Here is a 27,882-nt window from a genome sequence, read left to right on the forward strand (position 1 = left end):
AAAGGTATAAGAATTTCAGAGCATCCTTCAATAATAAAATTAGGGATGCCATCCGTACCTATAGATTTATTCAACTTGACATTTTTTATGGCCTTCCTTACTTCATCACAAGAAATTACAGGTAAGGGTAAAAAGGCATTAATGTTAGGATAACAACTGAGAAAATTAGAGGTATGGTTGATCTGAATTGATTTAAATTGACTAGCAAATGCATTTGCAGTGACTCTTAGATCAGCAATGTGAACCCCATTAATAATAAATTCTTTAGGAATGTTTTTCGATTTCCGAAAAGATTCTACATATTTCCAAAATTTATTAGGCTTCTTTTTTAAATTATCATCAATGGACTGTAACTTGTTTTCTATAGTAAGACAAAATTTGATAGTGGTGATCAGATGTATATATTTTTTTAATTTCTATATCCTTTGTTCTTTTTCTTAATGAGTTGATGTAGGCTGTTTGAAAACCATTCAGAATAGTGCGATTTTTTTCACAAACGTGACAGGGACAGCTAATATAGCATAATTTACAATTTTAGATAAAATTAGTCACAACATTGACATCGGTAGTAAGATATATACAATTCCAATCAAAATTGTGGAGAGTGAAATAAAGACAGTGATAATCACCTTGAGAATAATTTAAATAAGATTGATTTTGTCTCTGTAATGGTGATTGTGAGTTAACTCCTAGATCAATACAAATAGATGGGTGATGAACATCTTCCAAAACTAATGAATGATTAGCATAATCATAATCATTTATTACATCCACTGATCATATACATGATATGGGACATGTCATATTTACAAACTAATAATTAATTACATAATATACATAAAAGTAATAACTATAATTAAATGCAACACAAATACAAATATATAAGCTTGGAACTTGATTGAAGAAAACCACAGGTCCGTCGATTTCGGCTATAAGTCCTGTTTGCAGTATTTCTTGAAGTCAGGAGTCAATTTCAACCATCGCGTCTTTCATGAGAAGACATACTTCTCGTAGTCAGGATCTGGAAAAGAGGAAGTAAAGTTTTTTGAAGTAAGTCGTTCTTTCTATTCAGTTATGACAATTTTCAACAAATTCATTCATACTGTAAAAGCAGTTTTTGATTAAAATTTTATAAAGAGCTTTCTTAAATTTCTGATGCACAGATATTCCTTTAAGATAATTTGGTAGGCTATTGTACATAAGAAGACCAGCATGAATGAAACTGTTTTTATATAGAGTTGTGTTAAAACTTTCAATAAAAATATTATCTTTATTTCTTGTATTGTACTGGTGTGTGTCTGAATTTGTAGGAAAACTATGCAAATTATATTTGATAAAATGTAAGGTTTCATAAATATAAATACAGGGTAATGGCAAGATATGTAATTTTTTGAAGAATGGTCTGCAGCTGGTAGTTTGAGACACTTGAACTATGGCACTAATAGCTCTCTTTTGTAGTTTAAATATTTGTATTGCATTGGGTGAATTACCCCAAAAGATTATACCATACGTTAGGATAGAGTGAAAGCTTGCAAAGTACAATGTGCAAGCAGATTCAATAGATAATGCTCTTATTAGTAATCGCAAGGCAAAGCAAATTTTACTTAATTTTTTCCCTAGTTCTTCAAGGTGTACGGACCATTTTAAATGTTCATCTAGCCATATACCAAAGAAATTTTGTATTGTTAGAATACTGAATTGCTTCATTTTGATACTCTATGACCGGCCACTCAGAATTATTATTTTGTGAATGATGAAAAGAAATGGCTATGGTTTTCGACTTATTGATTACCAGTCTGTTTCTCTCAAACCATTCCACTAGTTGATTTATTGTCTTTTCTATAAGACAACGCATTGTATTGACATCTTTTCCTGATAAAAAGATACTGGTATCATCTGCAAAGAAAGTTGGTTCTCCATGACTGATGTATGACTCTAAATCGTTTATATAAATCAAAAAGAGAATTGGTCCAAGAATTGAGCCCTGTGGAACACCATACCCTATGCGTTTTTTTTCAGACAGATTATTTATTATTTTACCATTTTCTTTACAAGTGATCTCTGTTCTTTGTTGACGGTTTTCCAGGTAGGAAGTAAACCAACTGTGTGCAAAGCCTCTAATTCCAATAGTTTTTAATTTTTCCAACAAAATAATGTGATTCACTAGATCAAATGCTTTTGAGAGATCTAATAATAATCCTATTCCTATTTCTTTGTTGTCAATAGATTCATATACTCTTTTTAAAAAGTTTATAGTTGCCGTATTAGTTGATTTACCCTTACAAAATCCATGTTGGTTTTCAACAATTATATTATGTTGGGTTAAAAATGATACAAGCCTTTTGTGCATAACCTTTTCAATTATCTTAGAAAAAAACAGAGAGTAAGGAGATTGGTCTATAATTTTGAACTTCCGTCTGTTGTCCTTTTTTATATAAGGGTTTCACTTTTGCCATCTTTAAACTGTCTGGGAATTGGCCTGTTGACAGTGAAAGATTTACTATGAAAGTTACAGGAGTAACTATATTTAGAAAACATTTTTTGATAATAAAATCTCGAATCCCATCGATGCCAGCTGATCTTTTATTCCCAAATTGTTTAATAATTTCCGTAATTTCTGTTTCATTAGTAGGATTTAGGAATATGCTATTACAATTATCCTTGTGTTTTGTTATATTATTGTTTTTAATCTGTGTACTGTTACCCAGTATAGTTTCTGCGATACCTACATAATAATCGTTAAATATGTTTGCTATTTTATTGGGGTCACATATTTCTCCACCATCACATTTTAGTTTGATATTGTTTATATCATTACTATTTTGTCCCAGTTCATCTTTAATAACTTTCCACATAGCCTTTGACTTGTCCCCAGCTGAATTTATAAATTTATCATTGTGCATTTTTTTGGCTTGACATATTACTTTATTATAAATTTTCTTGTAATGATAATAATAATCTTTAAACGTTTTTGAGACATTCCCCCCTTTTAATATTTTGTTAAGAAATCTTAGTCTTTTTCCGGATTCCCTTATCCCTGTAGTGACCCAGTTTTTTGTATTCCCTGTAAATTTGATATTAATTTCAGGCAAAGCTGTCTCATAATAATAATTGAATGTTTTAAAGAATTCATCATATGCAAGATTTACTGATGTTTGTTTGAATATGGAGTTCCAAGATTCTTTCTCAAGTAGATGATTTAGATACTGAATATTTTCTTCCTTAAAGGATCTTACTTTCTTGTATACAGCAGAACTGTTACAGTTATTTTTATTCCTATCTTCTAGATGTAACTGCAAGATTTGAGCATCATGATCAGAGAACCCAGTTGTTATTACATTAAAATTGTAGTTCCACAAATCCTTGTTTAGTATGATTTGATCAACTGTTGACTGACTGCTGCTTCCTATTCTTGTTGGGACATTTACTATTGCCTCTAAGCCATGTGTGTTTAATACTAGTTGTAATTTCGAAGTAATATTATTATTATTTAAAAAATCTACATTTATATCACCCAAAATTATAATATTTTTGTTTCTATTTCGCAAAGTATGAATTATTATATCCAATTTATCAATAAGGATCTGGATATTACTGCTGGGAGTCCTATATATACAGATTATAATTCGTTTCAACTGGGGAAATTCCACCATGCTAGCTTCAAAATGTTCTTCAACATTAAGATGGTCAAATAATGTAAATGGTATTGCTTCTATACTTGTTTTTACAAATATAAATGAGCCTCCATGTTTTTTGTTTTTCCTACAGAAGTCGACCTGGTTGGCAAGTTGGTATAGCACTGGCCTTCTATGCCCAAGGTTGCGGGTTCGATCCCGGGCCAGGTCGATGGCATTTAAGTGTGCTTAAATGCGACAGGCTCATGTCAGTAGATTTACTGGCATGTAAAAGAACTCCTGCGGGACAAAATTCCGGCACATCCGGCGACGCTGATATAACCTCTGCAGTTGCGAGCGTCGTTAAATAAAACATAACTTTTTTTTTCCTACAGAATTTTGATAAAAGAGTAAAATTATTAAACTTATAGAGGTCTAAATCATCTTGGTTTAACCAAGATTAACTGAACAGTTATAGACATTTGTAAAAACAAGTTTGAGAACAATTTTACTATTTGTCGTAAGATTAATTTGGTTTAGTCATAGAAGACTTAATTTTAGCATAATAATGAATATCATTAAGAATGCAACCAGATGACCAAGCCATGCCAGGAGCATTGAAATTCCCGAGGATAACAATTCTAAAGTTGTGGGTATCAAGATTGTTTTCAATAAAATTTAGATAAGACTTTAAATGTTTATGATCTGTATTTGGTGGGGAAATAATGATTTACAATTAGCAGATTAAAACCATCAGACATTTTAATTTCAATCCAAATGCATTCATTAATGAATTCTATATCATATCTCCGCCGTGTGAAAGGTATCTGGTTACTAATAGCTAGGGCCCGAATTCGCGGTTGCTCGTGTAAAGGGGGTTAAGTTGATTTGGCTAAACTGGAATAAGTACAGATTTGAACTATCCACAATTACTTTTCTCTTGTGCTAAAGGGGTTAAGTCATTCTTCCATCTATGATGCAGTTACAGTCCACCATATTTTGTGACAAAGGGGTTTTGTTCAGTACCAAAGGAGAGAAGTTTACATACCTTGCAATTTGACTTAACCCCCTTTACACGAGCACCCGCGAATTTTTCGAAAAAGCATATGCGCATATGCAAATGCATATTTTGAGGGTTAGTGCATGTTTCGGCATTTATTTAGTTTATGTATGATCAATTATCTGACATTTCTGAACGAACTGTAAATCTAGTACCGTAATGAATTTGTATGTCGGACATCCCTTGGCACTACAATAGCCTTCCTATTTCAAGTGAAATGTTAACGGGACCATACTTCCAGTCTCACAATACATGCAGATAGATGGACGTTGCAGACCTTTTTCACAGAAGGAATTTCTTACATTCCTTTCTCAATGCAGTATCATCTCAAAGTTTGTGTCGACAGGACTGCAGGTGTTCATCTGCTGACTTGTTTTTCATCTACTAATAGTTTATGCGGTGTTCTGTCAGATTAAACTAAAAATGCCTAAAGATAACTCCACTAAATCCTTTTTAATTAAACAGTGCCTTTCAGGCAATAGTGACTATTCAAGTGACGGTGATGTAGTGTATTGTCAAGTATGTGAGAAGACTGTGAAATGCGAGAAAAAGTTTTAACTAGAACAGCATTCGAAAACAATTGCACATCTCTGGTCAAAACAAAAGGGTAAGAACACGCAACAGGTACTTTTAACTCAGGCGAAATCACGGTCTGAAGTTAGTACATTTTCCGCTGACTTTTGTAAAGCTTTTGTATGCAGAACATTCGGCTGCATAAATTAAATAATCCACATCTGCGATCATTTCTTCAAAACTATTGTCTTAATCAGAGGACACCAGATGAATCCACTCTTAGGAAAAATTATTTACTTACGCTACATGCTTCTATCCTAGATTCAATATGGTCTGACATAGAAGGGAACTGCATATGGATTTTGGTTGATGAATCAACAGATTCGTGTGGCAGATACATAGCGAACTTCATAGTGGGTAAATTACGTCCAAAAGAAGCCAGCAAACCTCACATACTTTCATGCAAAGTGTTGGAAAAAACCAACCACAGTACAGTTGAAAGATTTGGTTAGTGCATATTGTTTTGTTTTTAGTGCATTTTTCAACATTTTTAGTGCATATTTGCATGCATATTTTAGGTGTTTTCAGTGCATATATATCCGGGCCCTACTAATAACCGTTAAGACACCCCACCTTTTACTTTGTTTGTATCTTCAAACACCCTATCAGCACAAAAAACAGTATAATTATTAGGAAACAAATTTGCATTAACAACAGATTCGGATAACCATGTTTCAGTGAGACAGATAATGATATCATTATTACTTGCTATATTTTAGAAAATTTCATCACATTTCGTATTAAGTCCACGAATATTCTGATAAAAAATCTCAAGATGATTACTGGAATTGCAGATTAATAGTTAAGTGATAGCAGGGAAGACTCAGAGGCATTTCCCCTTGAATCAACTGAATCTGAATTCGTAGAATGCGAGAAATGCTGTTCAGTTTGAGTTTCCCAAAAAATAGTACAATTAGGCAACCAGCAGGACAAACTTCAGGATTATTTATCAAATCTAAATCCCTCTCATGCACAGCTACATAGAAGGAAGAATAGGTTTGAAATTTGGTTTTGAGTTTAGTTACCAAGAGAGACCTAAGTACTAATTGATTTTTAAGAGTCCACTATATTGTTAGAGCTAACTTTGGAACCGAATCTCGAAACAAACAGAGATTTAGTTCTGATTCGCTCAGGGACCATTTCAATGTTGCTAGTAGAATTGGTTCAACATTGGGTTCTCTTTTTTTAAATTTCTTACAAGAAGCTAATTGCAAGCCTTCGATGTCAATGGGAAGATTAGTAGCATTGACCTCATTCATTTCCTGATTCGCATTATGTTTCACTGTAATAGGAGGCACACGCACTGGTTTACCAGTTGCTGAGACAACAGAATGCAAAGTATTTGCATTGTCAGCAGCTAAGTTTTCCGAGACAATCTTGCTGTAAGACTTCTTGGGGTCATTAGCTTGAACAGACTGTTGACCGTTAAAAGAAATATTTTGAAAGGATTTAGAGGGCAGCAGTCCTTTTATAACAATTCTGATATTTGTTCTTTTAAGGAAAAATGTTCATTTTTCAGTTCGTTAAAGTCTTTCTATAAATTCTTGACATAGATCAAAATGTCGTTAACCATGTCCATTAGAGATACACTATTTAGTCTGACTGTTCCTATTTGAACTGCAAGAGCATCATTCAATAAAGGAGCTAAATGATTATATATCAGCTCACATAAAGATCTCATCTTCTCTCCTGGATGAATAGCACGCACTGGTGTGTCCCCCTATGTTGATTTAAGAGCACTCATACACTTCTGGCACTTATAGTTGAACTACCACTTTGCATGAAGATATCATACTCAGCTTCTTCAACATCCAAGCAATCAAGATGATAACGAAGACAGCAAGGTTCAACACATTTCAGAAATTTTTACCTTCCAAAGAAAGGCAAATTGTGTAAAAGACAGACGTCTTTACTAGGCTATACTTCAATACAACTGCTGTATGCTGAAAGTTCTGGGAGCTACACGCACATACAACCGAAGAGCATGATGGGTGACGACCGAAATAATAATAATAATAATAATAATAAACAAGAAATTTCAACTTCTTGCTTGTAATTAAATGAAAACAGATATATTTTACAATTGTCCTGTGCTGAATCACGTACCGATTTTTTCGGGAAATTTGTTACAAAAATACAGGAAATGGAAATAGTTTAAATATCATTTATATTATTTTAATGTACCGAAGTACATATGATATTTCCATGCAGATATTCTGCGTCATCATACGATGAAAGAGTAATGGAACGGAGAAAAATTCTCTCCGGCGCCGGGATTTGAACCCGGGTTTTCAGCTCTACGTGCTGATGCTTTATCCACTAAGCCACACCGGATACAACCCCGACGCCGGTTAGAATCGTCTCGGATTAAGCTCCAACTCTTGGGTTCCCTCTAGTGGCCGCCCTCTGCACTACATCATAGATGTCTATGAACACAGGACCGAAGTCCACACATGTGCTGAGGTGCACTCGATATGAGTGACTAGTTGGCCGGGATCCGACGGAATAAGCGCCGTCTTAAATCACGAAGTGATTTACGCATATCATATATATTATTTTAATGTACCGAAGTACATATGATATTTCCATGCAGATATTCTGCGTCATCATACGATGAAAGAGTAATGGAACGGAGAAAAATTCTCTCCGGCGCTGGGATTTGAACCCGGGTTTTCAGCTCTACATGCTGATGCACGTTCCATTACTCTTTCATCGTTAAATATCATTGCCTATGATACAGACCTTCATAAAGGTCAAATTTATTATAAAATTAGTGTACAGAATTAAAAAAATTGCAGTTAGAAAGGTCTGTAATTAAAAGTTTTATGGTTGCAATGTAAAAATATAAAAAAAAAGCTCGATTTTATTCCCATTTTTTTTTTTTAATTCTAGAATATTTCCACTTGTAGCTCACATCAGGAACGTCCTTAATTAGCTGCCAACAAAGTTGACTAACATACTAGGTGTGTACTATCCTCTGTTTCGTTTTTACATGACAGCAATTTCCTGGTGAATACGTCTTCATATTCATCCCCCTCTGCCCATATGTGTAGCATGTCCTCAATCAGTTCTTTGCAGTTTTCAGCCCTTATTACTTCCTAGAAAATTACTGCATAGTCTTTAATACCATTCATGCTACTTTCTCATTGTCTAATAGCAGATCTTCAACTAATCTGTTTTACATTATTTTTTTGTTTCATATATTCTGAATTGCTACCTCCCTGTTTAATGTCTTACAAAGTTTGTCATTAAGCCTAATTTAATGTGGAGTGACGGTAGCAAAATATCGTCTTTCTTAACTAATGGTTCATATTTGACACTCATTTCCCCTCGTACGCAAGCATACCTTGCAGACATTCTCTTTCTCTCTCTCTCTTGTTATGTTTCTGCTTAGCTCCAGTATTCCATTTGATGGAAAGTAGAAAAATTTGGTGAAAGCATTTTCCATTCCTAGTAGTATCCCTATTACTTTATGATCTTCACAGATTTGCCACTGATATTTTGGCTAGTTTACAGCTTTTAAAAGTAAATTCATACTCTTGTACGTTTTTTCATACCAGCAGTATAAGCAATAGATGCAGAAGTTCACAAGTTACCATTATGAACCAACGCTGCCTTTGAACGTAACTTGACGAATCAATGAAGAAAGAGCAATTATAGTTCTTTCATTAGCCTATTACATCATTATAATAAACCCCACTGGAAACAAAGTGGGCCGAAGTACAAGACAGTGGCAAGTTTTTATATCCTAAGCTGTACATGCACAAATTACCAGTATTGAAATAACTCTATCATATGAACACAATTAAACACCCAGTTCAAAGGGACAAATTCTACAATATTGGTATATGAAAAGCACAGAGCACCAAAAAACCATACCTTACAAACACAAAAATATTATTGAAACTACATATTGTATGTAACTATTGCCACTCTGTATTCCAAAACGCCATAAAAGCAGATATGAAATATATATTATGTTTTCAGAAGGTATTTGCAAAATGTGAAAAACACATGGTTCAGCGCACTGAGGACAAACTGTTCATAATCGATTTTCTCCGAAACTTTAAGTGATCTCGCAAAACTGATTTCTCTTTCGAAATTAAGGCATGAAGATACATTAGAATAATGTTTTTTTTTTTTGTGTGTGTGAGGTACTAATCACATCGTTGTAAATGTAATTAGTTTCTACCATATTTATACAGTATTATTACATTATCACTGTTTGACTTTAAAATATACTCATAAGTCTCGCAAATTGATCGCCTAATTGACTTTGGGTCTTGGTGACAAAAATGTTACTCCTGGGTTCCATGATGTCATAGCGTGTTATTGCTTTTGATTGATTTCTCTGTTTTTAATGGATGTGGTGTACATTTCCTTCAAAATTGTATGTTCGATTTGCTGTAGTAAATTATCAGCATTCTGATAATTGCTGGTTGGGGTGAAAATTTGTCAGTCTTTCTTCAGATAGTGTGTGGAATGGATATGGGAAAATTTATGTGAAAAGGAAATATTTCAAAGTTGAACAGTGAAAAAAAATAATTTTACAATATATTAATTAATCATATTGTAACATGAAATTGTGAAGTTTTTGGTCGTTTTATGGATAAAAATTACGCAAACAGTACAAATGAAACCTAATTTTTTTGGAGAAATACAAGTGCCGAAATGAAGCCATATAATTTTATACCCATACATTTAGACTAAGGTCATATTTTTAAGGGTACAACAACAATTAAAAAATTCTGAATTCTATTATTTCTACTGACCTGCTGTAGTATTTTCGGCCAAACTGCATGAACATACCAAATTAGAGGGTAAGGTTTTGTTAAATAAATTTTTCTAATCTGTTGGAACAATTGAAAATTTTCCTAAATAGCTCAAGACTTGTTTCCATAATCTCACTTTGAATACTCCTGACAGAACTGTTGACAAAGGAAGACAAGGCATTACTGAAGAAACAGCCAATGACTAAATATCGAAAATTTTAGTAAATAGGTTAAAAGTAATACTCATTAAATTCGGCTAGCTGGTCTCTGTATCATCATTTGTGTCCAAGCAACGAGACTTTCTCTGACCTGCTTTGGCCAATACAATTTTTCTTCCTAACCTCCCTTCTTTGGTAATCTAAGCATCATGTCATTCCAAACGAGCTGTAAATACAAATAAATGATTCTGTTTCATTTTAATCAGTCTTTCCTCTGAATATCGAGGCATTTCTTTAAAGTCATCAGCATGTTAACCTTCATAAGAGGTTATCTTTAAAATTACCATACTCACAAGGAAGGTTCACCAATTAATAATGGATTTTCACAATGATTTTTCCCCCATATGTTCCATTTGAAATAAATATCCGTATAAATTTCTGCATCCGGAAAAGGCCTAGCATTCGAGATATGATTTTTAAAAATAATCTCTTGACGTTCTTCTCCATATCTCTCATATCTCCTTTGCCATTGTGAAGAAAAAAATGTTTAAGGGTCAAAAGTTTATGCATCGACCTCAAAATCAGGGAAGCTTATGAAAAATCAACTCTCCAATTTGTTACAAGAATTATTCTTTCCATCTGTCAGTGATTATAGCGTTATATATATATATATATATATATATATATATATATATATATATACTAGTGGACCAGTTATTGAGGTAAACAGGCTATAGAAAGAATAGCTCCAGAAGGTAAAACAGTGGAAGTGTTAACAATTCCAAAGCACACAAGTCCAATTGTTCAGCCTCTTGATGTTTATGGCTTTAGGCCTTGGAAAAATTTCATTCGGATGTTCTCTGATAATGTTTTGTTACTTGTCACAAATATTATATTGAGTCAGAGAGATAATGTGATAAAATTGCAGTCCTTAACACATAATCAGTTTTCATCTCCTACATATATGAATATGTTTAAATAACTTATGGCTGTAGAATTTTGTTTTCACGTTCATGTAGGCAACAGAACTGCTCTAATGCTGACTGTGAGAAACTTACTTTTCTGAAATGTTCGTGGAGCAAAGTTCACTGTGTTTTGAGCATTTTTACAACGATTTCCAGTACAGTGAGTAATTTCTGGTATGCTTACATTTCCTTATCATTTCTTTATAGACTATTCTATAGTCAATTTCATGAATATTATATCATCTGATATGTAATTTTCACAACTCACATTATTTAAGGAGATTTTGACAGTACAGTATGCAGCTAGATGAGATTTATTGCCTAATATCTCTAGCACATAGTACTGTTTGCATTACCTCCGATTGAAGAGTTTGTACAGTCATATCTCGAAAACTAGACCCTTTCCGGATGTAGAAATTTATGGGGAGGTTTTTTTATTGCAAATGGAACTTATGGGGAAACAATCGTGAAAATCCATTGTCACTGGTGAGCTTTCCTTGTCAGTTGTCAGTTGCATTCACCTACAGAAAGTTTAAACAATGATACAAAAGTAGGAGAGTTCGGCCGGTGCTGTGCATCAGGTCCCGGTATAGCTCAGATGGAAAGAGCACTCAGAGCGCAGAACTGAGAGGTCCTGGGTTCGATTCTCGGTGCCAGAACGAATTTTTCTCCAATAATAGGTAATAGGTTTAAACAATAAATTGTGTACTGTTTCATACTTGCAAACACATTATTTTTGTTACTTTGAATTCAGTAGATACTGATATGATGGTGCCTGGATTTCACATTTATTCTTACACTGTCGCATAAATAATTGTAGCTCTCTGAAGGTAGATATGATGGCCAATGCGTTAAAATTCTGGTTGGAATTTGCATTGTGGCACAGCAGTCCTAAGAATGAACTCCAAATTGCTAACTTATATCTGCCATTATATTAAGAACCTCCTATTCACTACTTCTAGATTCAAATACCTACTTTATGAAAAAGGCACGAAGAAACACTAGCTTACTTTACATGTAGCAAATAAATATTAATAGTTTAACTCTGATGATAACATTTAAATTGTGGCTATACTGAGGATATTTCTCAAATTTCAGAAAAAATCTTCTGTTGCAAAGCCAAAAGATAATTTCATTATAGCTGCTATATCAAAATTACAACTATTTCCACCACCAGTAGTAAAGTTCGAATGGCCAAAATATGAAACAAATACTAAACTCAATACAGAAGAAAAAGTAAAAAAATACAAGAAAATTCGTAAAGAGAAAAATGATTACAACAGAGGTGCTAAAAACCCAGATGAGAAAAAGATGCAAGATGATATTAGGAAAAGGAAGAAGCGTGCTGTGGAGCAAATGCAGAGGGCTGCAGCAAGGAATATTACAGCCGTCATGGGAGAGAAAAATCTTCATGGGAAATACAGATTTGTGGCTGAAGGTTTTGCTAATAGTAGTGATTGCAACAAATTGATGGAACTAGCCCAGGTATGTCTTGTGTTTTTGTGCACCTTGTTTCAAATTATATCCTATTGAGTTACAATAATTTTGTCTTATGCTATTAAATTCAGATTGCAGCTGTGCAGGGAGATGGATACAGTGACAACAAGTCACCACATACCAATTTTGAGAGGTTTGAAGGAGTCTCGTTGGGAAGAGCAGCATTGGTAAGAGTAACTTTGCCTGAAGAGGACTCTTTGTACACTGACCATCTTTATATATATTCTTATTTTCTTACATGTGAGGATAGTCGCCCCCAACCCCACCACACCCACCACCACCACCACCACCACTACCACCACTGTTATACTACCAGTGCACTTCGTGCACCTCTGACTTTGAGTATGTCTCAGAGTTGGGGTGAGTTAACGCAATGTCTTTCATTCATTTGAACTCCTGCTTATCATCACAGTAAGTTACTCCTTAGCATTTGGGTGGTTGAAGGCCACTCTTTTGACTTCGAACCACAACTATCTGCTAAAGAAACATTTAAAGACGTGATTTTCTTTGTTAAAGAAAAATTGCACTATTTTAAAGACATTTTATTTTCTGTCTGTAGAAAATACACCTAATATAACATTGACAACTATCAGCCTTTTTATTTCTCTATGTTAAAATGATGGTGTATTACGTTTTTGTTTTACATAATTTTTCATTTCATATATTGTTGCAGTGAACAATAAACCACATTTTCGATTTTCAAATGAGAATGATTATCTGTTGCTAGAAAACACAGCCTTACATCTAGAAAAACTTCGTTTCACTTCTGCAGAAACAATAAGGACATATTTGAAATATTTTACATAAGCATTATCTATCTCAAAATCTGTATCATTATTAATAAATGAAGGGTACACGGGAAAAACGATCAAGGTCCATCAAAAATCGAAATTGAGTTAATAATGCTATCTTATAGTGGAAAAGAAGTACTATCATATGGTATAGCTAGTAATAAGAAATCATTGTTCTTGACATTCCATTACTTCAATTTCTATTAAATACACACATAACAAAGTATTAAGTGGTTAAACTTTAAATTTCGTTTTTCTCGAAACTTTCTAAAATGGACCTTGATCGTTATTCCCGTGTACCCTTCAAATTTCCTCGTTTGAAATTAAGTCACAAATTTTACATAGAGCTAAATATCCATAATGTTTATCCAGTATTTTTTTCATCTTGTTTGCTACATTTTTTCCTATTTCGTGTTTCTACTATTCAGTTTCGTGACAATATCATTGACTACATGTTATTTTCTGTCTGTAGAAAATACACCTAATATAACATTGACAAATGTCAGCCTTATTATTTCACTATATTAATATGATACTATATTACGTTTTTGTTTTACATAATTTTTTATTTCATATATTGTTGCAGTGAATAACAAACCACTTTTCAAATTTTCAAAGGAGAATGATTGCCTGTTGCTAGAAAACAGAGCCTTATATCTAGAGAAACTTCATTCCACTTCTGCAGAAACAATGGGGGAATATTTGAAATATTTTACACAAGCATTATTTATCTTAAAATCTGTAGCATTATTACAAATTTCCTCATGTGAAATTAAGTCACAAATTTCATCCTCGGCATTTTGCTATTATTCTTCTTTACAAGACATTGAATGTTGCCTGTTATGAATAGCAGTATTCAATAATAATGTAACCGATCAACTAAAGTTCACTGCTCAATGAAACACACTGAAATCTCCCACCCCAACGCAATTACGTACCGGTACCTAAGTCAGAAGCACATAAAGTGCAATGTAACGGCATACAATTCTTAGCCCTACTCACCACTATTACTATTACATTTTTGCTTAGTGTTCATTATCATAATCCTTACAATAAATTATATATATTTTCGCGAATTTGTTACGCTTTAATCTCTCAAATTATATCAAAGTATGAACAACAAACAATTACATCACACAAAAAATAGAGCACACTACAGTTTCATAACATAACTTTTACTTTTACTATTGTGTACGTATTTTTCCAGCCTTAAATTTGGTCCAAGTTATGTCTTAAAATTTCAATCTTCAAGATGGCCAAAGTGTTTTCCATCTTATATTTGCATTGATGTTATGAAGATTATTAAGTTTTGTAATTTAATGTAAATTTTAAATAAAAAATTAGTCAATGTGAACGTCATTCGAATGATGTAAAAAAATTTGTATTTGGAACGAAATCCCCAAGTCTTGACTACTATTACAGTACACACAGCTAATCTACTTAGTGTATCATGAAGAAGATTTACATTATTTTTTGTAAAATATCATATTTTCTCGAATACCTCGCGCACTTTTTTTTTCCGGAATAAAGTAAAAAACACGGGTGCACTGTTTATTCGAAATGAAGTTGGCAACATTGCCAAATTTTCCTTCCACACTATTCTTAAGATGATAGCACAAGCCATTATCTTCCTGCGCAGGTATTTCAATTCTAAATATAGTTAAATAGCATTTGGATTAGCAGTATAATTGTGTTAGAAACAAGTTCAAGTGTATAGTTTCTGCGAATTATATTCTCAATGGATTCATGATGCATGGGCACTAGGGTGGCCCTTATTTTTCAACTTTCTAAAAGTTTAGCTCCCACCCCTCTATCTTGTTCCAATCAACAAAAAAACTATCTGTGCAAATATTATTATCATTATTATCATCATTATTATTATTATTATTATTATTATTATTATTATTATTATTATTGTATGTGCTTTATTCACTTATTTTATGACTAAAAATGATCTTGTCTTTGATGAATAATTTTTCAGTTATTGATTCAGAACTGTCTGTGCTGACCTGCTGACTGCTCGTGTAAAGTGGCTTTCAAGACGTTTTTTTTCTAGAGTTGTAAAATGGTATCAACCTCTTCAGGTAGTTCGTCACACAAGTTACGAAAATACTTTTATGTCTCTCTTGTTGACTACATCTCCAATCAAATCATCGGAGCCAAACTACCTTCGAATCGGCAAGTTTTAAGCGTTTTCTTCTACAATGTAAGAGTTGTAAATCTTACAACAAAGGAAAGTGTAGCATTGGTGATTCAAGAAGTTTTCACTGTTTGGCAAAAAGCACGAATCCCTACTAGAAGAAGTGACCACTGTGTTTATAAGTTATTTAAACTCTATGATGAATGGAAGGGTTTATAGAAAAATTTGAGTAGAACTGCAGACAAGGAAAAAGAAAAAAAAAAGAGATCTTTTTGTGGAAATTATGGACGATCTCTTTGACATAGCTCATTTAGTTGCTTTGCGACAGATGAAAAATGAAGAGCATAAGAATTTTTAACGATGATTTTTCTTGGCAGCATTCCAAAGAATGGGATATCATTTCATGTACTAGGAGCTGTAAGTCATGCTAGGTGGATGGCAAAAGCAATTTTTGCATTCAAGATATACTTTTCTCAAGATCAATTTCAGTTATCTCATAGGGAGAAGAACTCTTTAAGAAGATTATGTATTTTTCTTGCTCGAGTGTAGGGTATGTTCGAGTCTGGTTTCTGTCATCAGAAGCAATTAAAGCACCTTATCATGATTTCGTATTCATGTGTGAACTGATAAATTATCAGGATATTGATCCAGAAATCAGTAAGGCTGCTGCAAATAAATTTTCCAACCATCTCTCGTACTAAGTTCCCGAAACTATGGCTCTATCCTTATTTGATGGCTGTGTTCCAACAGTGGTTAAAGCAAATATGGCTCAAGTTATACTGAAAGCAGAGGAAGGTGAAGATGAGAAAGAAGACGAAAATCAATTGAAGAGGTACATTCTGCACCAAAATGATTTTTCTTCCTTTACAAATATTGAGTTTTCGTCTTTTGTAACTCCTGGTACTAAAATTTTCTTCACAAGATTCTCTATCAGCGCCAATTTCCTCGACAAAGACCCTTCAACTTGGAAGGATGATCATGTTTACAAAAGTGAAACTGAAAAACTTTAGAAGACAGTTGTTGTGAATGACGTTGCAGAAAGAGGAGTCAAACTCATTCAGGATTACAATAATATTCTCACAAAAGATTAAACTGAGAAACAATTTGTTTTACAGGTTGTTACCAGAGACCGTAAAAAATACCCAACTGCTACTAAATCCTCTCTTAGGAAAAAATAATGTTCAGTGTTCGTTCATTTACATAATGTTTTGATTTTATAGAAATTATTATTGTAAATAAAAATGTGTTTCTCTTCTAGAAGTTGTGTGTGTTACAAAAAAAATCTAATATTTTTTTTAATTTTTCATTTTATTTAATGAATTTTTCGAATCAACTTTTGGCAAATTTCATTCAAAATATTTTTAAACAATTGCTGCGGTTGCCAGGATGTCCACATAAGAAGAAAAAAGAAAATGATCGAGATAGCGAAGAGTATACCACTTTTGTATGGAATTAATCATTGTGTATGCTATGTTTCAACTTCAAAGCGTTTGAGAGCCACCAAGCAGTTGTCCGATTGAGCTGAAAATTTTCACAATCATTTTTTTATTGATTGGAACAAGATAAGGGGGTGGGAATAGCACAATTTTAACTTTCGGAAAATTATTTATAGCTAAGGGCCACCCTAATCACCTCTTGTTGAAAAGAGCTTCAAAAAGGGTGAAATGAGGTAGTTCTGGTGATTTCGGAAGTGAAAATCTTTGGATTTATAAGGGACTTTTTTTTGTGGAGATCCAGTTGTTCGTATATGCAAGGCATAATAAAATCCTAAACTAATCAAACCTAACCTGTTACAGATTCGTATATGCATGCAAGGTGTAAAGTAGAGTATGAAGGGAACTACCTCAGCGCTAGTTTAATATTTATTATAACAAACCACGTAGTATCATACAAAATAAAGGTAGTTAATTTACTGATGCATGCTGTTAATATTGCAGGCTATCTTGTAAACTGCCGATTAAGCAAGACAACTGACTGACATGCATGTAGTGCGTGCGCATAGGATGGATTTGAAATGCTTCCTGTTCCAGGATAAAATTTACTTAAAACTTATATTTAACTGAATTGTATTTGTCTTTAATTGATATTAATTTATCGTGAATACATTTGTTGAAAGTTTTATTTTTGTATTATTTTTTTTCTTTTCCCCCCATTCAGAAGTGGGTATTCGAAAAAATACGGCAAATCTTCACCATGTTCTTCACTGCAGTTTGAAGTAATGAATTGTCCTAAATCTGGGTCTTAACAGGAGAGTAAAATGTTTGACACTAGATCTCAGACACCTAGTTTCCGTGCTAAGACAGCCAGTATAAAATGTTCGACACTAGATCTCAGACACCTAGTTTCCGTGCTAAGACAGCCAGTATAAAATGTTCGACACTAGATCTCAGACACCTAGTTTCCGTGCTAAGACAGCCAGTAAGAACAGTGTTGCTACATCAGCAACTGAACTGCATGAGAGCAATGTACGTGCAAGTTGTGTCGCCATCAAGATATGTCTTGGGTAGTGTCGGACACTGCTCTATGAATTTTCAGAATGTTGGAAATAAATGTCTGACACTCGATATAGACCAAGTAGTGGAGAGGGATGCAATGAACTTGTGACAAGTTTATACTAAATATTTTATTATTTTATTTATTTAATGTATTTATTTATTTGTATATCTTAATTATTACAAACAGCTCTCAAAAGTTGTTCTGCTGATTGTAACCAGTAAAGTCTGTCGATTTCACCCTAATGAATAATACAAAAGCATTATTTTGAAAGTGCAAATACCTATATGTTGTTGGTACCAGTGTCCTACAGTGTTCGAATATGAGAGAGACAAACAAGACATTACAAACTACATCTTATTTCATATGAAAAACTAATCACAAGATCTGTGCTAAAATCCTTTAGCAGTTAAAGCATGAAGGTGTGGGAGTGGAAGACAACGAATATTTTTATAACACTGGAACAACATGACAGGCCTCTTTCTGCAGAGCGAACATGGACGAATATCGAACTTCACCATACTCGACAAACTTGAACCGAACATACCGCCTGTAATGCACAACGCAAGTTGGTACAAAATTGCAAAGTGCATATTGTCAACAGCTAAATGAACATTAAGACGTCTTTCATACAGAATGTAGACATGATAACACAACTCTGTACAACTCTGCTTCCCAAATTACGTTTTTTCACCTAAATATTTTGACGTATCTACATTCAAATACACCTATGCTAGGGTTAGAAGTCGTAAACTAAGGATAAAAGTCATTTCTGCTCTCATAAATTGTACATACGACTTTTTTACTTAGTATTTCCTTTGGTGTTGGTCTTATTATGTATTCTTTATTTGAAAGTGAATTCAATTGTTTCTTTGCATAATTCCGGTGTTTTCTTCCCTTTTAGTCCCTCTATTGGCAGCATTGTTAAACAATGCTTTAGTAACAGCATTGCAAATTCTCATTCTGTTAGTTTTCTTCAAACAAATGTGGTAGAATGCAGACAAATTCAGTTCAGAATATGGAGCCAAATAAGGTAAGTGAAATTAACCTGTAGATTTTATTTTAAAATCAGTGATAGCTGACAACCTGACTGTTTAACAAGAACAAGGCAATCGTTAACTGTGATGCAACAATGGTATTAACACCATTTCTTTGCTGCAGTGTTCTCGCCTGTGAAGATGCTAAAACCGTTAAGTCATATGTCAAGAGGTAAACTTATGGTAAGTCTTGCACTTAATAAAACACTGGGAGAAGTAAATCCATGGTGCTATACCCCATGAAGGGCCAAGACTAATCAGCTGGCTGCTGGCCTCACATCCACTTGCCGAAGCAGAGGTGGATGATCATCCAACCAGAATGTGGTTAGCACGTTGATTCCCCCAGCTAGTGCTGTTCATCGGAGTGACTACTACAGCAGAAGAATCGGAGATTACGAATAAAGCTCTCCACCGGTGATCTCCATGTTCATATCGTAGGTGGAACATGGGACATATGGAGGGATGCGGTGGTTTGGAGCGAAGCGAAGTTGGAATACGTAGAGCTCAAGGACGACCAACGCGTACAGACTGAGGGTAGTTGTGAGTGGAATAAAACGGCACCAAATCGTATATCCGTCACATGGAAATTCTTTAATTTAGTTGAAGATGATAATAAAGTCGCATGCTGTGAACTCTGTGGGCGAATTTACTCTAAGGGTGGCGGAACTTCGAATTTGTTAGACCATTTGAAGCGATCGCACAATCGCGAACTTGAAGAAAGTAAGTAAGTAAATTTAACTGTTCAAAACACTTTTGAACTCTTTACTTGTTTACTTTGATTTATATATAAAAGTTCTAATAAATAATTTCGTGGTTTTGTGTGCAAACAGAGTAACATTGCGAATGAAAAACTGAAAAGCAGAAGAATTTCAACAAAAAAGGCCCCTCTAAGATTGATCCAGCATATTGTTACGAGATGAAACTCCAAACTTCAGTGATGAGCCGCTTACTTGAAATGAAATATGAGTTGGTGATTGTGTTGCCAGAAAAGCCAAACGCTCCTAGGATGCTAACAGGTCCATATTTGGAAATCTCTGTGGCATGGACCAGGTTAGATAGATTCTCTGAGTAGGTCTAAATTTTAAAATGTAGGTATGTAAGTGCTTAGGCTAACATTAAGAGCCGCGGTTGTGGTACTCGTACTTGCTGTCAAAAATAAATTGTTACCATTCATATACATATTGACGGTTAATTAGTGATATAATCGTTTTCGTAGTTTTAAAATTACGCAAAACATTTGATACGAGTTTTTTAAACTGCTTTAGTGCTATTGTTCCAAAGGTCCACAGTCTAGAAAAAAAGTCTTGAAATTTCTATAAAACGTAACTTTCGAGGCAATAAAAATCATACATAACTTATATGGAATATTTAAAAGGCAACTTGTGTTATTAGATTAAAATATTGAGTTTCATTCTCAAATGTAAGAAACATGTGGTAATAATATAATTACGGTACAATTATCCTTAAGTTGATATCCGCTTATATTTTTTTTTATTACAGAGGAAGAGTGACGTGTTTTAGAAGAGACAGTTCAAATATTGACACTCTTTAACACAATGATCACAATCCTGTCTGGTGAAGAATCTTAATAAATTATTTTGGACAGTAAACTTTAACCCATTGATACCACACGTTTCTTTTGTTCCATTCTGAAACTCCCTTAATATATTTTACGTTAAACTAAACCGATTAGAATAATAATTGACAAAAACTTTTTGTGAATAAACGAGTGTTTCCAGGAGAATTATAAATGTTTACATTTACTGAAAAGCTTTACTTCTGCGTTAGTTTTCAGTTAATTTTAATGGTATTCATTTGATCAATGACATAAAACTAATACGCCTTTCCACATATACTATGAATTTCAAAACTAGAAAAAAAAATCTGTCAGCTAACGTAGCACTTCAAGCAAAACAAGAAAAAAAGAAGAGGTGAAGAAAGCTAGAGAGAGAGAGAGAGAGAGAGAGAGAGAGAGAGAGAGAGAGAGAGAGAGAGAGGTAAATAAAAAAGAGAAAATAAACAACAAAAAATTACACACGTATTTTAAAAGATATGCGGGACGTCAGCGGACTCCAATCACTACCTGATCCGATTAAAACAGGCATGTCAAAACCCTGCACATTGTGCAGTAGTCTTTGTGCTATGTGCACTTTCTATTCCCCTACCTGGAGGGAGTGAATCGGATTGGAGGGGAACGAGACAGGGCTATACAGACCTGCAACAGCATATCAGCTTTTCTTTCAGTAACTCAGTTTCAGTACGGGTACTGATTTGTCTGTCTTGATTGAGTTATAAATAAAGTGAGAATTTCACAGATAACGAAAAAGGGAAATTATGAATAATATAACATAATTGTTATAATGTTTTCCTCAGCCAACAATAATTATTTTAAAATGAAAGGTTTTCATCAGCCCATGTCAAGGTAATAGTGTTGTGACAGTTTAGATCAGATTAGTAAAGTTAATCAGTACTCTCACGGCAAAACGAACTTGACATTGGCGTTGTTTTAGAGTCTGTACTAACACAGCCATCAAAGATTAGACGACTTACGACTTTCATTTCATAAGCTGGTAAGTGATGAGAATATTGTGAGAAATACATTAAGGCTCTTGAGGTTGTAAGCAACTACTGTATTTGCAAGGCGGAAAAATTTTCTGGGAAAATATATAATGGCAAATTTTCCGTCTCACGTCACTATATTATGTATGCTAATATACTTACATTAATAAATCTTTAAACCTGACACAAAATGGAATATCGTCACTTCACAGCTTGTGAACTATACTTTTAATTTCTTTCAGTAACGCTTCCAACTTGTCGATACTTGCTCTCAACGTTTTCTAAATAAACTCTATGTGAATTTAAATTCTAAGCTTAATTTATATAATTTATTAATATAAATGTTAATTTATATTGACATACAGCAAGAAAATTATTTCAGTGTAAAAACTTCACAATGTCCTACTGCATGTAATTAATTGGGAGTATATTTTCTTTAACATTTGTGTACCAATGGTCCCAATAAATAATAATGCGTAACGAACAATGAAAGAATAGTCGGTAGTACCTACTATGTAAAATGAAATACTGTGTTCGTTTTTTGTTGTTTCGAAATTACTGCAATATTCTTTTTCTTCAAATACTATATAAAAATCATTTTAATAAATTATGCTTTACAAACCACTACTTTGTCAAGTATAACTCAGTAAGCCTAAAGTTTCTTGTATTACAATTGTAAAATATAGACACTGATAATAATCGTGTTTTTTTTCCTTCTGCTAATTGTGTTTATAATGTCCAAATGCCTAGTTAATCCATCCCTAGAAGCGCATAATAGATTATTGTACACTCCTCCAGCTAAGAACTGGTAAGAGCAACCCTTGAATGATGCAGTCCGCACAGACCGGCGATCCGCGCACAAAACTGCACATTCAGTTTGATTTCTGACATGCCCGGATTAAAGGAATGCTCAGCGGAAAATGTATGTCTGTGCCGCAGCATATATACAACCTGCGCGGCATCAATCGGAGGTAACCGGAGATCTCCGATTGAAAGCGCACAAACAACCGCTTCGGAGAAAAGTCTAATCATAAGCAGCACTACCCCCAGCCGTTATAGCTGGTTTGCGAAACAGGATTTTCGCTACATATCATAGCTCCCCAAGTTCATCACGATGCTGGATGGGCACCGGTCCCATACACTGGCCGAAATTTCATGAGAAAATTTCTTCCTCCATGGGGATTCGAACCAGTGCATTCCATAATGCGAGTCCTAGGCAGGATGCCTTAGACCATGACGCAGCAGCGCGGGACAAAACACTGGGAGAAAAACTTAAGAAACTAGCTGCATCACCTAAAAAGCAACAAACTGGCAGTTCCAGTCAGACTGATCCTGACTATCAACCTATAGAAAGTGAAGATTCCTCAATTAGTGATAGTGACAATGAAAAAGTGGCAATAAGTAATGTGTCTTCTGACATAAATGCTCAAACAACTGAAACAACTGCAAATACAACTGAAAATGGTAATAGTCTTACAAAAAGAGGGAGGCATTCGTAAAAGGAGATTATTTGAAATACCGTTGCAAGAGGGAAAACAATTTAAACTAGAATTAGAAAAACACAAACACACTATTAAAGCTTTTTATTCACATGACTAAAAAAAATGTTCTTCGAATATTAGCAGAGAAAAACAAATACAAATTAATAATGGATTTTGGTCATTGACTTCTAAGGACAGAAAGTGGTTTATTTTCAAACATACAGCAAAAAGTTCTACAAAGAGAAAAACTTCAGGGCCAAATAGCAGAAGAATTTTTACCTATTCATACAAACTATCATGTAGTAGTAATGATAATAAAAGTAAAACCAAGGAAGTGTGCAATTCTTTTTTTCTGGCTACTCTAAGATATGACAAAAACAATGATAGGGTAGTGAGAAACGTTATTAGCAAAAGTAATACAACCCCTCCACCACATCGAAGAGGCAAACATGAACCCAAAATTAAAACAGATAGAAGTTTAATAGAAGAACATATTGAGAGTTTCAATCCAGTTATTTCGCACTATAGAAGAGAACATGCACCAAAGAGAAGGTGTCTACCAGTGACATTACAATAAAGGACAGGTATGAAAATTTTCAAGAAGTACATCAAGGATTTAAGTTTTCCTATGAAATGTATGGAAAGGTAATAGCAAAAAAGAATATTTCTTTCGCTCAGCTTGCAAATGAAGAATGCTACGAATGTGAACAGTAGAAAGTGCACAAACATGGAGATAACTTACAAGCGAGCTGTTGAACTGTTGTTCCACATGCCAGAGGTATCTCACACAATGAAAAAATGAAGCTAGCAAGGATTGAATATCAAAGAGACATGGAACTTAGCTGTCGTGAGAAGGGACTTGAAAAGTTGTTCTTCTCGGCTGATCTACAAAAAGTTATAATGCTTCCTCATTGTGAAATGTTCAAGGAATTACTCTAAGAATTACTGCGTTCAATGACAGTTTTACTCCCCTTGGTGGTAGTAAGTCAGAGATGAAGCCAGTTGCTATTATTTGGCATGAAGATCTTGCTGGTAGGACTAAAGAAGATATTATATCCACATTTTATTCTTTCATTTTAGATAAAAGGGATGCTGAAGCGATCACTCTTTGACTAGATAATTGTGCCTCTCAAAATAAAAACTGAGCATTAATGCGTTTCTTCATTTATATTGTAAATTTGTTGGAAGTGAATCTAAACTGCCTTCAGGTCAGATATTTTGAACCCGGTCATAGCTTCATGGCAGCTGATGTATATCATCATACAGTGGAAAAGTAGCTGAAAAAATGAGAAAAGTGTATGACTTTTGTGATTTCACAAAATGTGTCCAGTTAGCAAATTCCTCAAACGTTTCAGTAATTGCAATGGAATTAAAGCAATTCTTTGACTGGAAGGACTTCACATCACAATACAAATTGAATAAAATAAATCCTCGGCCTTATCTCAATGAAGTGATCCACCTTATATTCACAAGAGGTAAGCAGTCAATGAGGTATAAACGCTCTTTCAATGAAGAACATTTCACAGAACTCAATCTTCTTACTGCTCCAGTTCAAAAGAAAGGAATTCAAAAGCCAGCAAAGAGGTCAGAGATGAGAGGCATTACACTTGAAAGAAAGACCAACTTAATATGGGAGCTTTCACCGATCCTCCCTCCATCTAGACTACAGTTTTGGTTGGATCTTCCTATCTGTGATGTTAGTTTGGATCTGTAATTATAGTGTTAGTAAATGTGGTTGAAGATCTGAAACATTCTTGATGGTGTCACGAAAGACAGTTACAATATATTGTACTGGTTAATTAGTACTTTTAAGACTATAAGTTATTTAGTAAAATTATGAGCCACATTATTGTGACATTTTCATCTTTATTGTTCAAAATGAGTTCAAAACAATGTCTTACGACGTAATCTTTAAAAGTATAAATATTACATTGTTGTAATTTCTTAGTTGACCAGGAATTCTGTGTTCATTGTTAATATCAATTATTTTGCAAAGCTGTCAGTTCACTTACGACTTATTCCATAATACAATTTACAAACATTACTAAAGCATTATGTGTCTCACATAAAAAAGTGAAAATTTGTTAATGTATTACTATAGCTAAATAGTATATGGGCCAAATCTATTATAAAAACAGAATTTTTAAATAAGTTATTGCAACTATTAAATTGTAATTTTTTGGATTGAACATAGAGACATAGCAAGTGTAAATATCCTAAGCAAAAAGCACTTCAAAACTAAAATATTTTATTTATAGCAAAATATGTATTTTTAACCCAAAATACAGCCCTCTGTGGTGGCTGAATTGTCAGACCTTCAGACTATCACACAGGCAGCCCAGATTCGATTCCCAGTCAGGTCTGGGATTTTTTCATTGAAAAAATCCATAGTGACACTTGTGGTGGACTAGGTTGCAGTTGGGATTTTTCTCGGGGTTCTCCTGTTTGTCCCCAAATTAGGCATTTACATCATTCTGTCACCATTTCTCCATTTTGTTATCATTCCGTAGCATTCCCCGAATGCCGGCTGGTGATGCATGGAGGGTGCTGGTCTAGGGACGAGAGGGGTTGCCTGCTCGAAACCTGGGCACACAGAACCTTAGTGTGGTCAGCCAGTGTGGGCTTGGGAATGCGTCACCAGAGAGCGCAATAGATCTTAACAGATCGCAGTGCTGGGCCATAGTGCCCCCCTCCATTAAATTCATTTCAGTTCAAACCCAAAATACAAGCCATTTTTTTTATTCATACACTTGAGTAATAGTAAGTATGTTTTCATTTCCTACATGGTACAAACAGCCATGGATCAGACCAGGCGTAGTTTGCTTCGTTTGTTTTTTCCCATCAGGTAGTGCTCTTCAAGATGAGTAAATATAAAGAGCTCAGTTCCGACTTCAAGACAATTGTCAATTTAGCCCCAAAGGGATATTCTTTAAGAAAAATAGGGCAACTTGTAAACGAAGTCACAAAATCACACAACGGTACAGTATACTGTTAATAAATTTAAATATAAAGGTTTGGTGGGAAATATACCAAGATAATCGAAACGAATGAAGTTAAGTGAAAAAGAGGAACAAGCCATTGTGAGACAAGTAAAATCGAACCCTAGAGTAAGTGCTCCAAAACTGAGGTCATCACTGGAAGTAACTACTGATAAGAAGGTATGTACTGAGACTGTCTGCTAGGTACTTCGTAGATTTGGTTACCATGTAGAATCATAAGGAAGAGGTCATTTGTTGGTAGAAAGAACCGAATTGCAATACTGAAGTTCGCAAAAGAACACTACTTGCATAAGGGCCAGGAACTTTGGAATGTTGTCTGGCCTGAAGAGACTAAAGTTAATCTATTTGGCTCTGATGACGTCAGCGGAGTGTGTAGAAAACCCAATGAGGACAATAATGTGGCCGACACACTACCCACTATAAAGCATGGGGGTTGTTATTATGTTGAGGAGGTGCATGTCAGCAAGAGGGGGTGGAAATATGCAGTTCATTCATGGTCTAATGGATAAGGAAGTGTGCGTGGACATTCTTAAGAAGAATGTGAAACAAAATTCGGCAAAATTGGGTATGATGCAGTGGCGGCCAGTGAAGTTTGGGCCCAGGTGTTGCACTTTCTGTGATGAGGGGTGTAGGATTAGTTACCTTTATCAGTACATAGTCATGAACATTTTAATCCAATGCTGCATATGTATTGGAAAAAGTAAAAAAAAAAAACTTTGTTTTAATATAATTATTGTTATTGATAATGAATCTATAAATCCTGTACTCACCTCATCTAAATAGAAAATCCATCCTCCTCTCTTTCATTGCAGCAAATTTGTCAATTACACGCTGGTTGAAGTCTGGTATCTCCATGGTGAGATCCTTCTCGATGGAAAGCATCGCCAATGCCATCAGTCTCTCTTGACACATAGAGTTCCTCAAAAAGGTTTTAATTCTGTTCAGTGTAGAAAAACACCTTTCTGCTTCCACTGACGTCATAGGCACAGTCAACACCAACTTTAGAAGTTTTGTTGATTCATTGAATGATTTTTCTAAATTATTGTCTACAATGAAATCTAGCAAACTCACAGCTCCTGACAACGTTTCTCAACTGAATAGCTGAGGACTCGTGCTTTTTTATACTAGTACTTAAATGATTAATATCAGTAATGCCCGTTCTTGTCCACGACTGTTCCCCACCAAACAAAGTACATAGAAAACAAAACAGTGCGTTTTTCACTTCACAACCACAAAGCCAGTCATTATTGTAAATTTCCTTCCTAAAAATTCTCTTGAACTGTCTTTTCCCCGTAGTAACTGTCTGGACAATATTTAGATCAGGCAATGGTCTACAAAGTTTTTTAATTTTTAATTTCTCTTCGTCAGAAAGTCCAGAGAAGTTCTTGTTTTGTAAACTATTTACAGAATTCATAATGGTAAATGCACGTATATCACAAACTTGACGAAAACATCACTGCACTATAAAAATTGTGACATGTACCACAATTCATATAAAACTCATTACACTCCAGAAAAGTTCCTGTTTTTTAACAACTTACAAAATTCATAACCTTATATGCCTACGTACCTATGTCACAAACTTGACGAAAATATCACATCCAATAAAAAAAAGTGTATTATGCAGCACAATTCACATAAAACTACTTAAATTCCAACAAAAACTAAATATTTAAGACAGGATTAAATGGATTTCACACGATAATAAAATGACTGGACCACGTGCTCACCTAGCTGCACGTT

The 27,882-nt window shown here is 34.3% G+C and overlaps 1 protein-coding gene and 1 long non-coding RNA gene across 4 annotated transcripts in view; one reads left to right on the forward strand and one right to left on the reverse strand.

Moving 5' to 3' along the window:
• LOC138707935 (prolyl 3-hydroxylase 1-like) overlaps nucleotides 1–27,882 on the forward strand; it is a 487,774-nt gene that overhangs the window by 417,214 nt on the left and 42,678 nt on the right. For all 3 annotated transcript variants that reach the window (XR_011334463.1, XM_069837999.1, XM_069838000.1), the window contains exons 7-8: nucleotides 12,241–12,627; nucleotides 12,711–12,806. Coding sequence is in view for 2 of the 3 variants with exons in the window: in XM_069837999.1 (XP_069694100.1) it covers nucleotides 12,241–12,627; nucleotides 12,711–12,806 (483 nt within the window). In the remaining variant the exon portion in view is untranslated. The remainder of the gene's footprint in view (nucleotides 1–12,240; nucleotides 12,628–12,710; nucleotides 12,807–27,882) is intronic.
• LOC138707936 (uncharacterized) lies at nucleotides 740–27,881 on the reverse strand. Its single transcript, XR_011334464.1, has 2 exons — nucleotides 26,910–27,881; nucleotides 740–1,021 (listed from the first exon to the last, which is right to left on the reverse strand). It is a non-coding gene; the product is annotated as an uncharacterized lncRNA (long non-coding RNA).

Source organism: Periplaneta americana, chromosome 10, assembly GCF_040183065.1.
Source record: "Periplaneta americana isolate PAMFEO1 chromosome 10, P.americana_PAMFEO1_priV1, whole genome shotgun sequence".
Lineage (NCBI taxonomy): Eukaryota > Metazoa > Arthropoda > Insecta > Blattodea > Blattidae > Periplaneta > Periplaneta americana.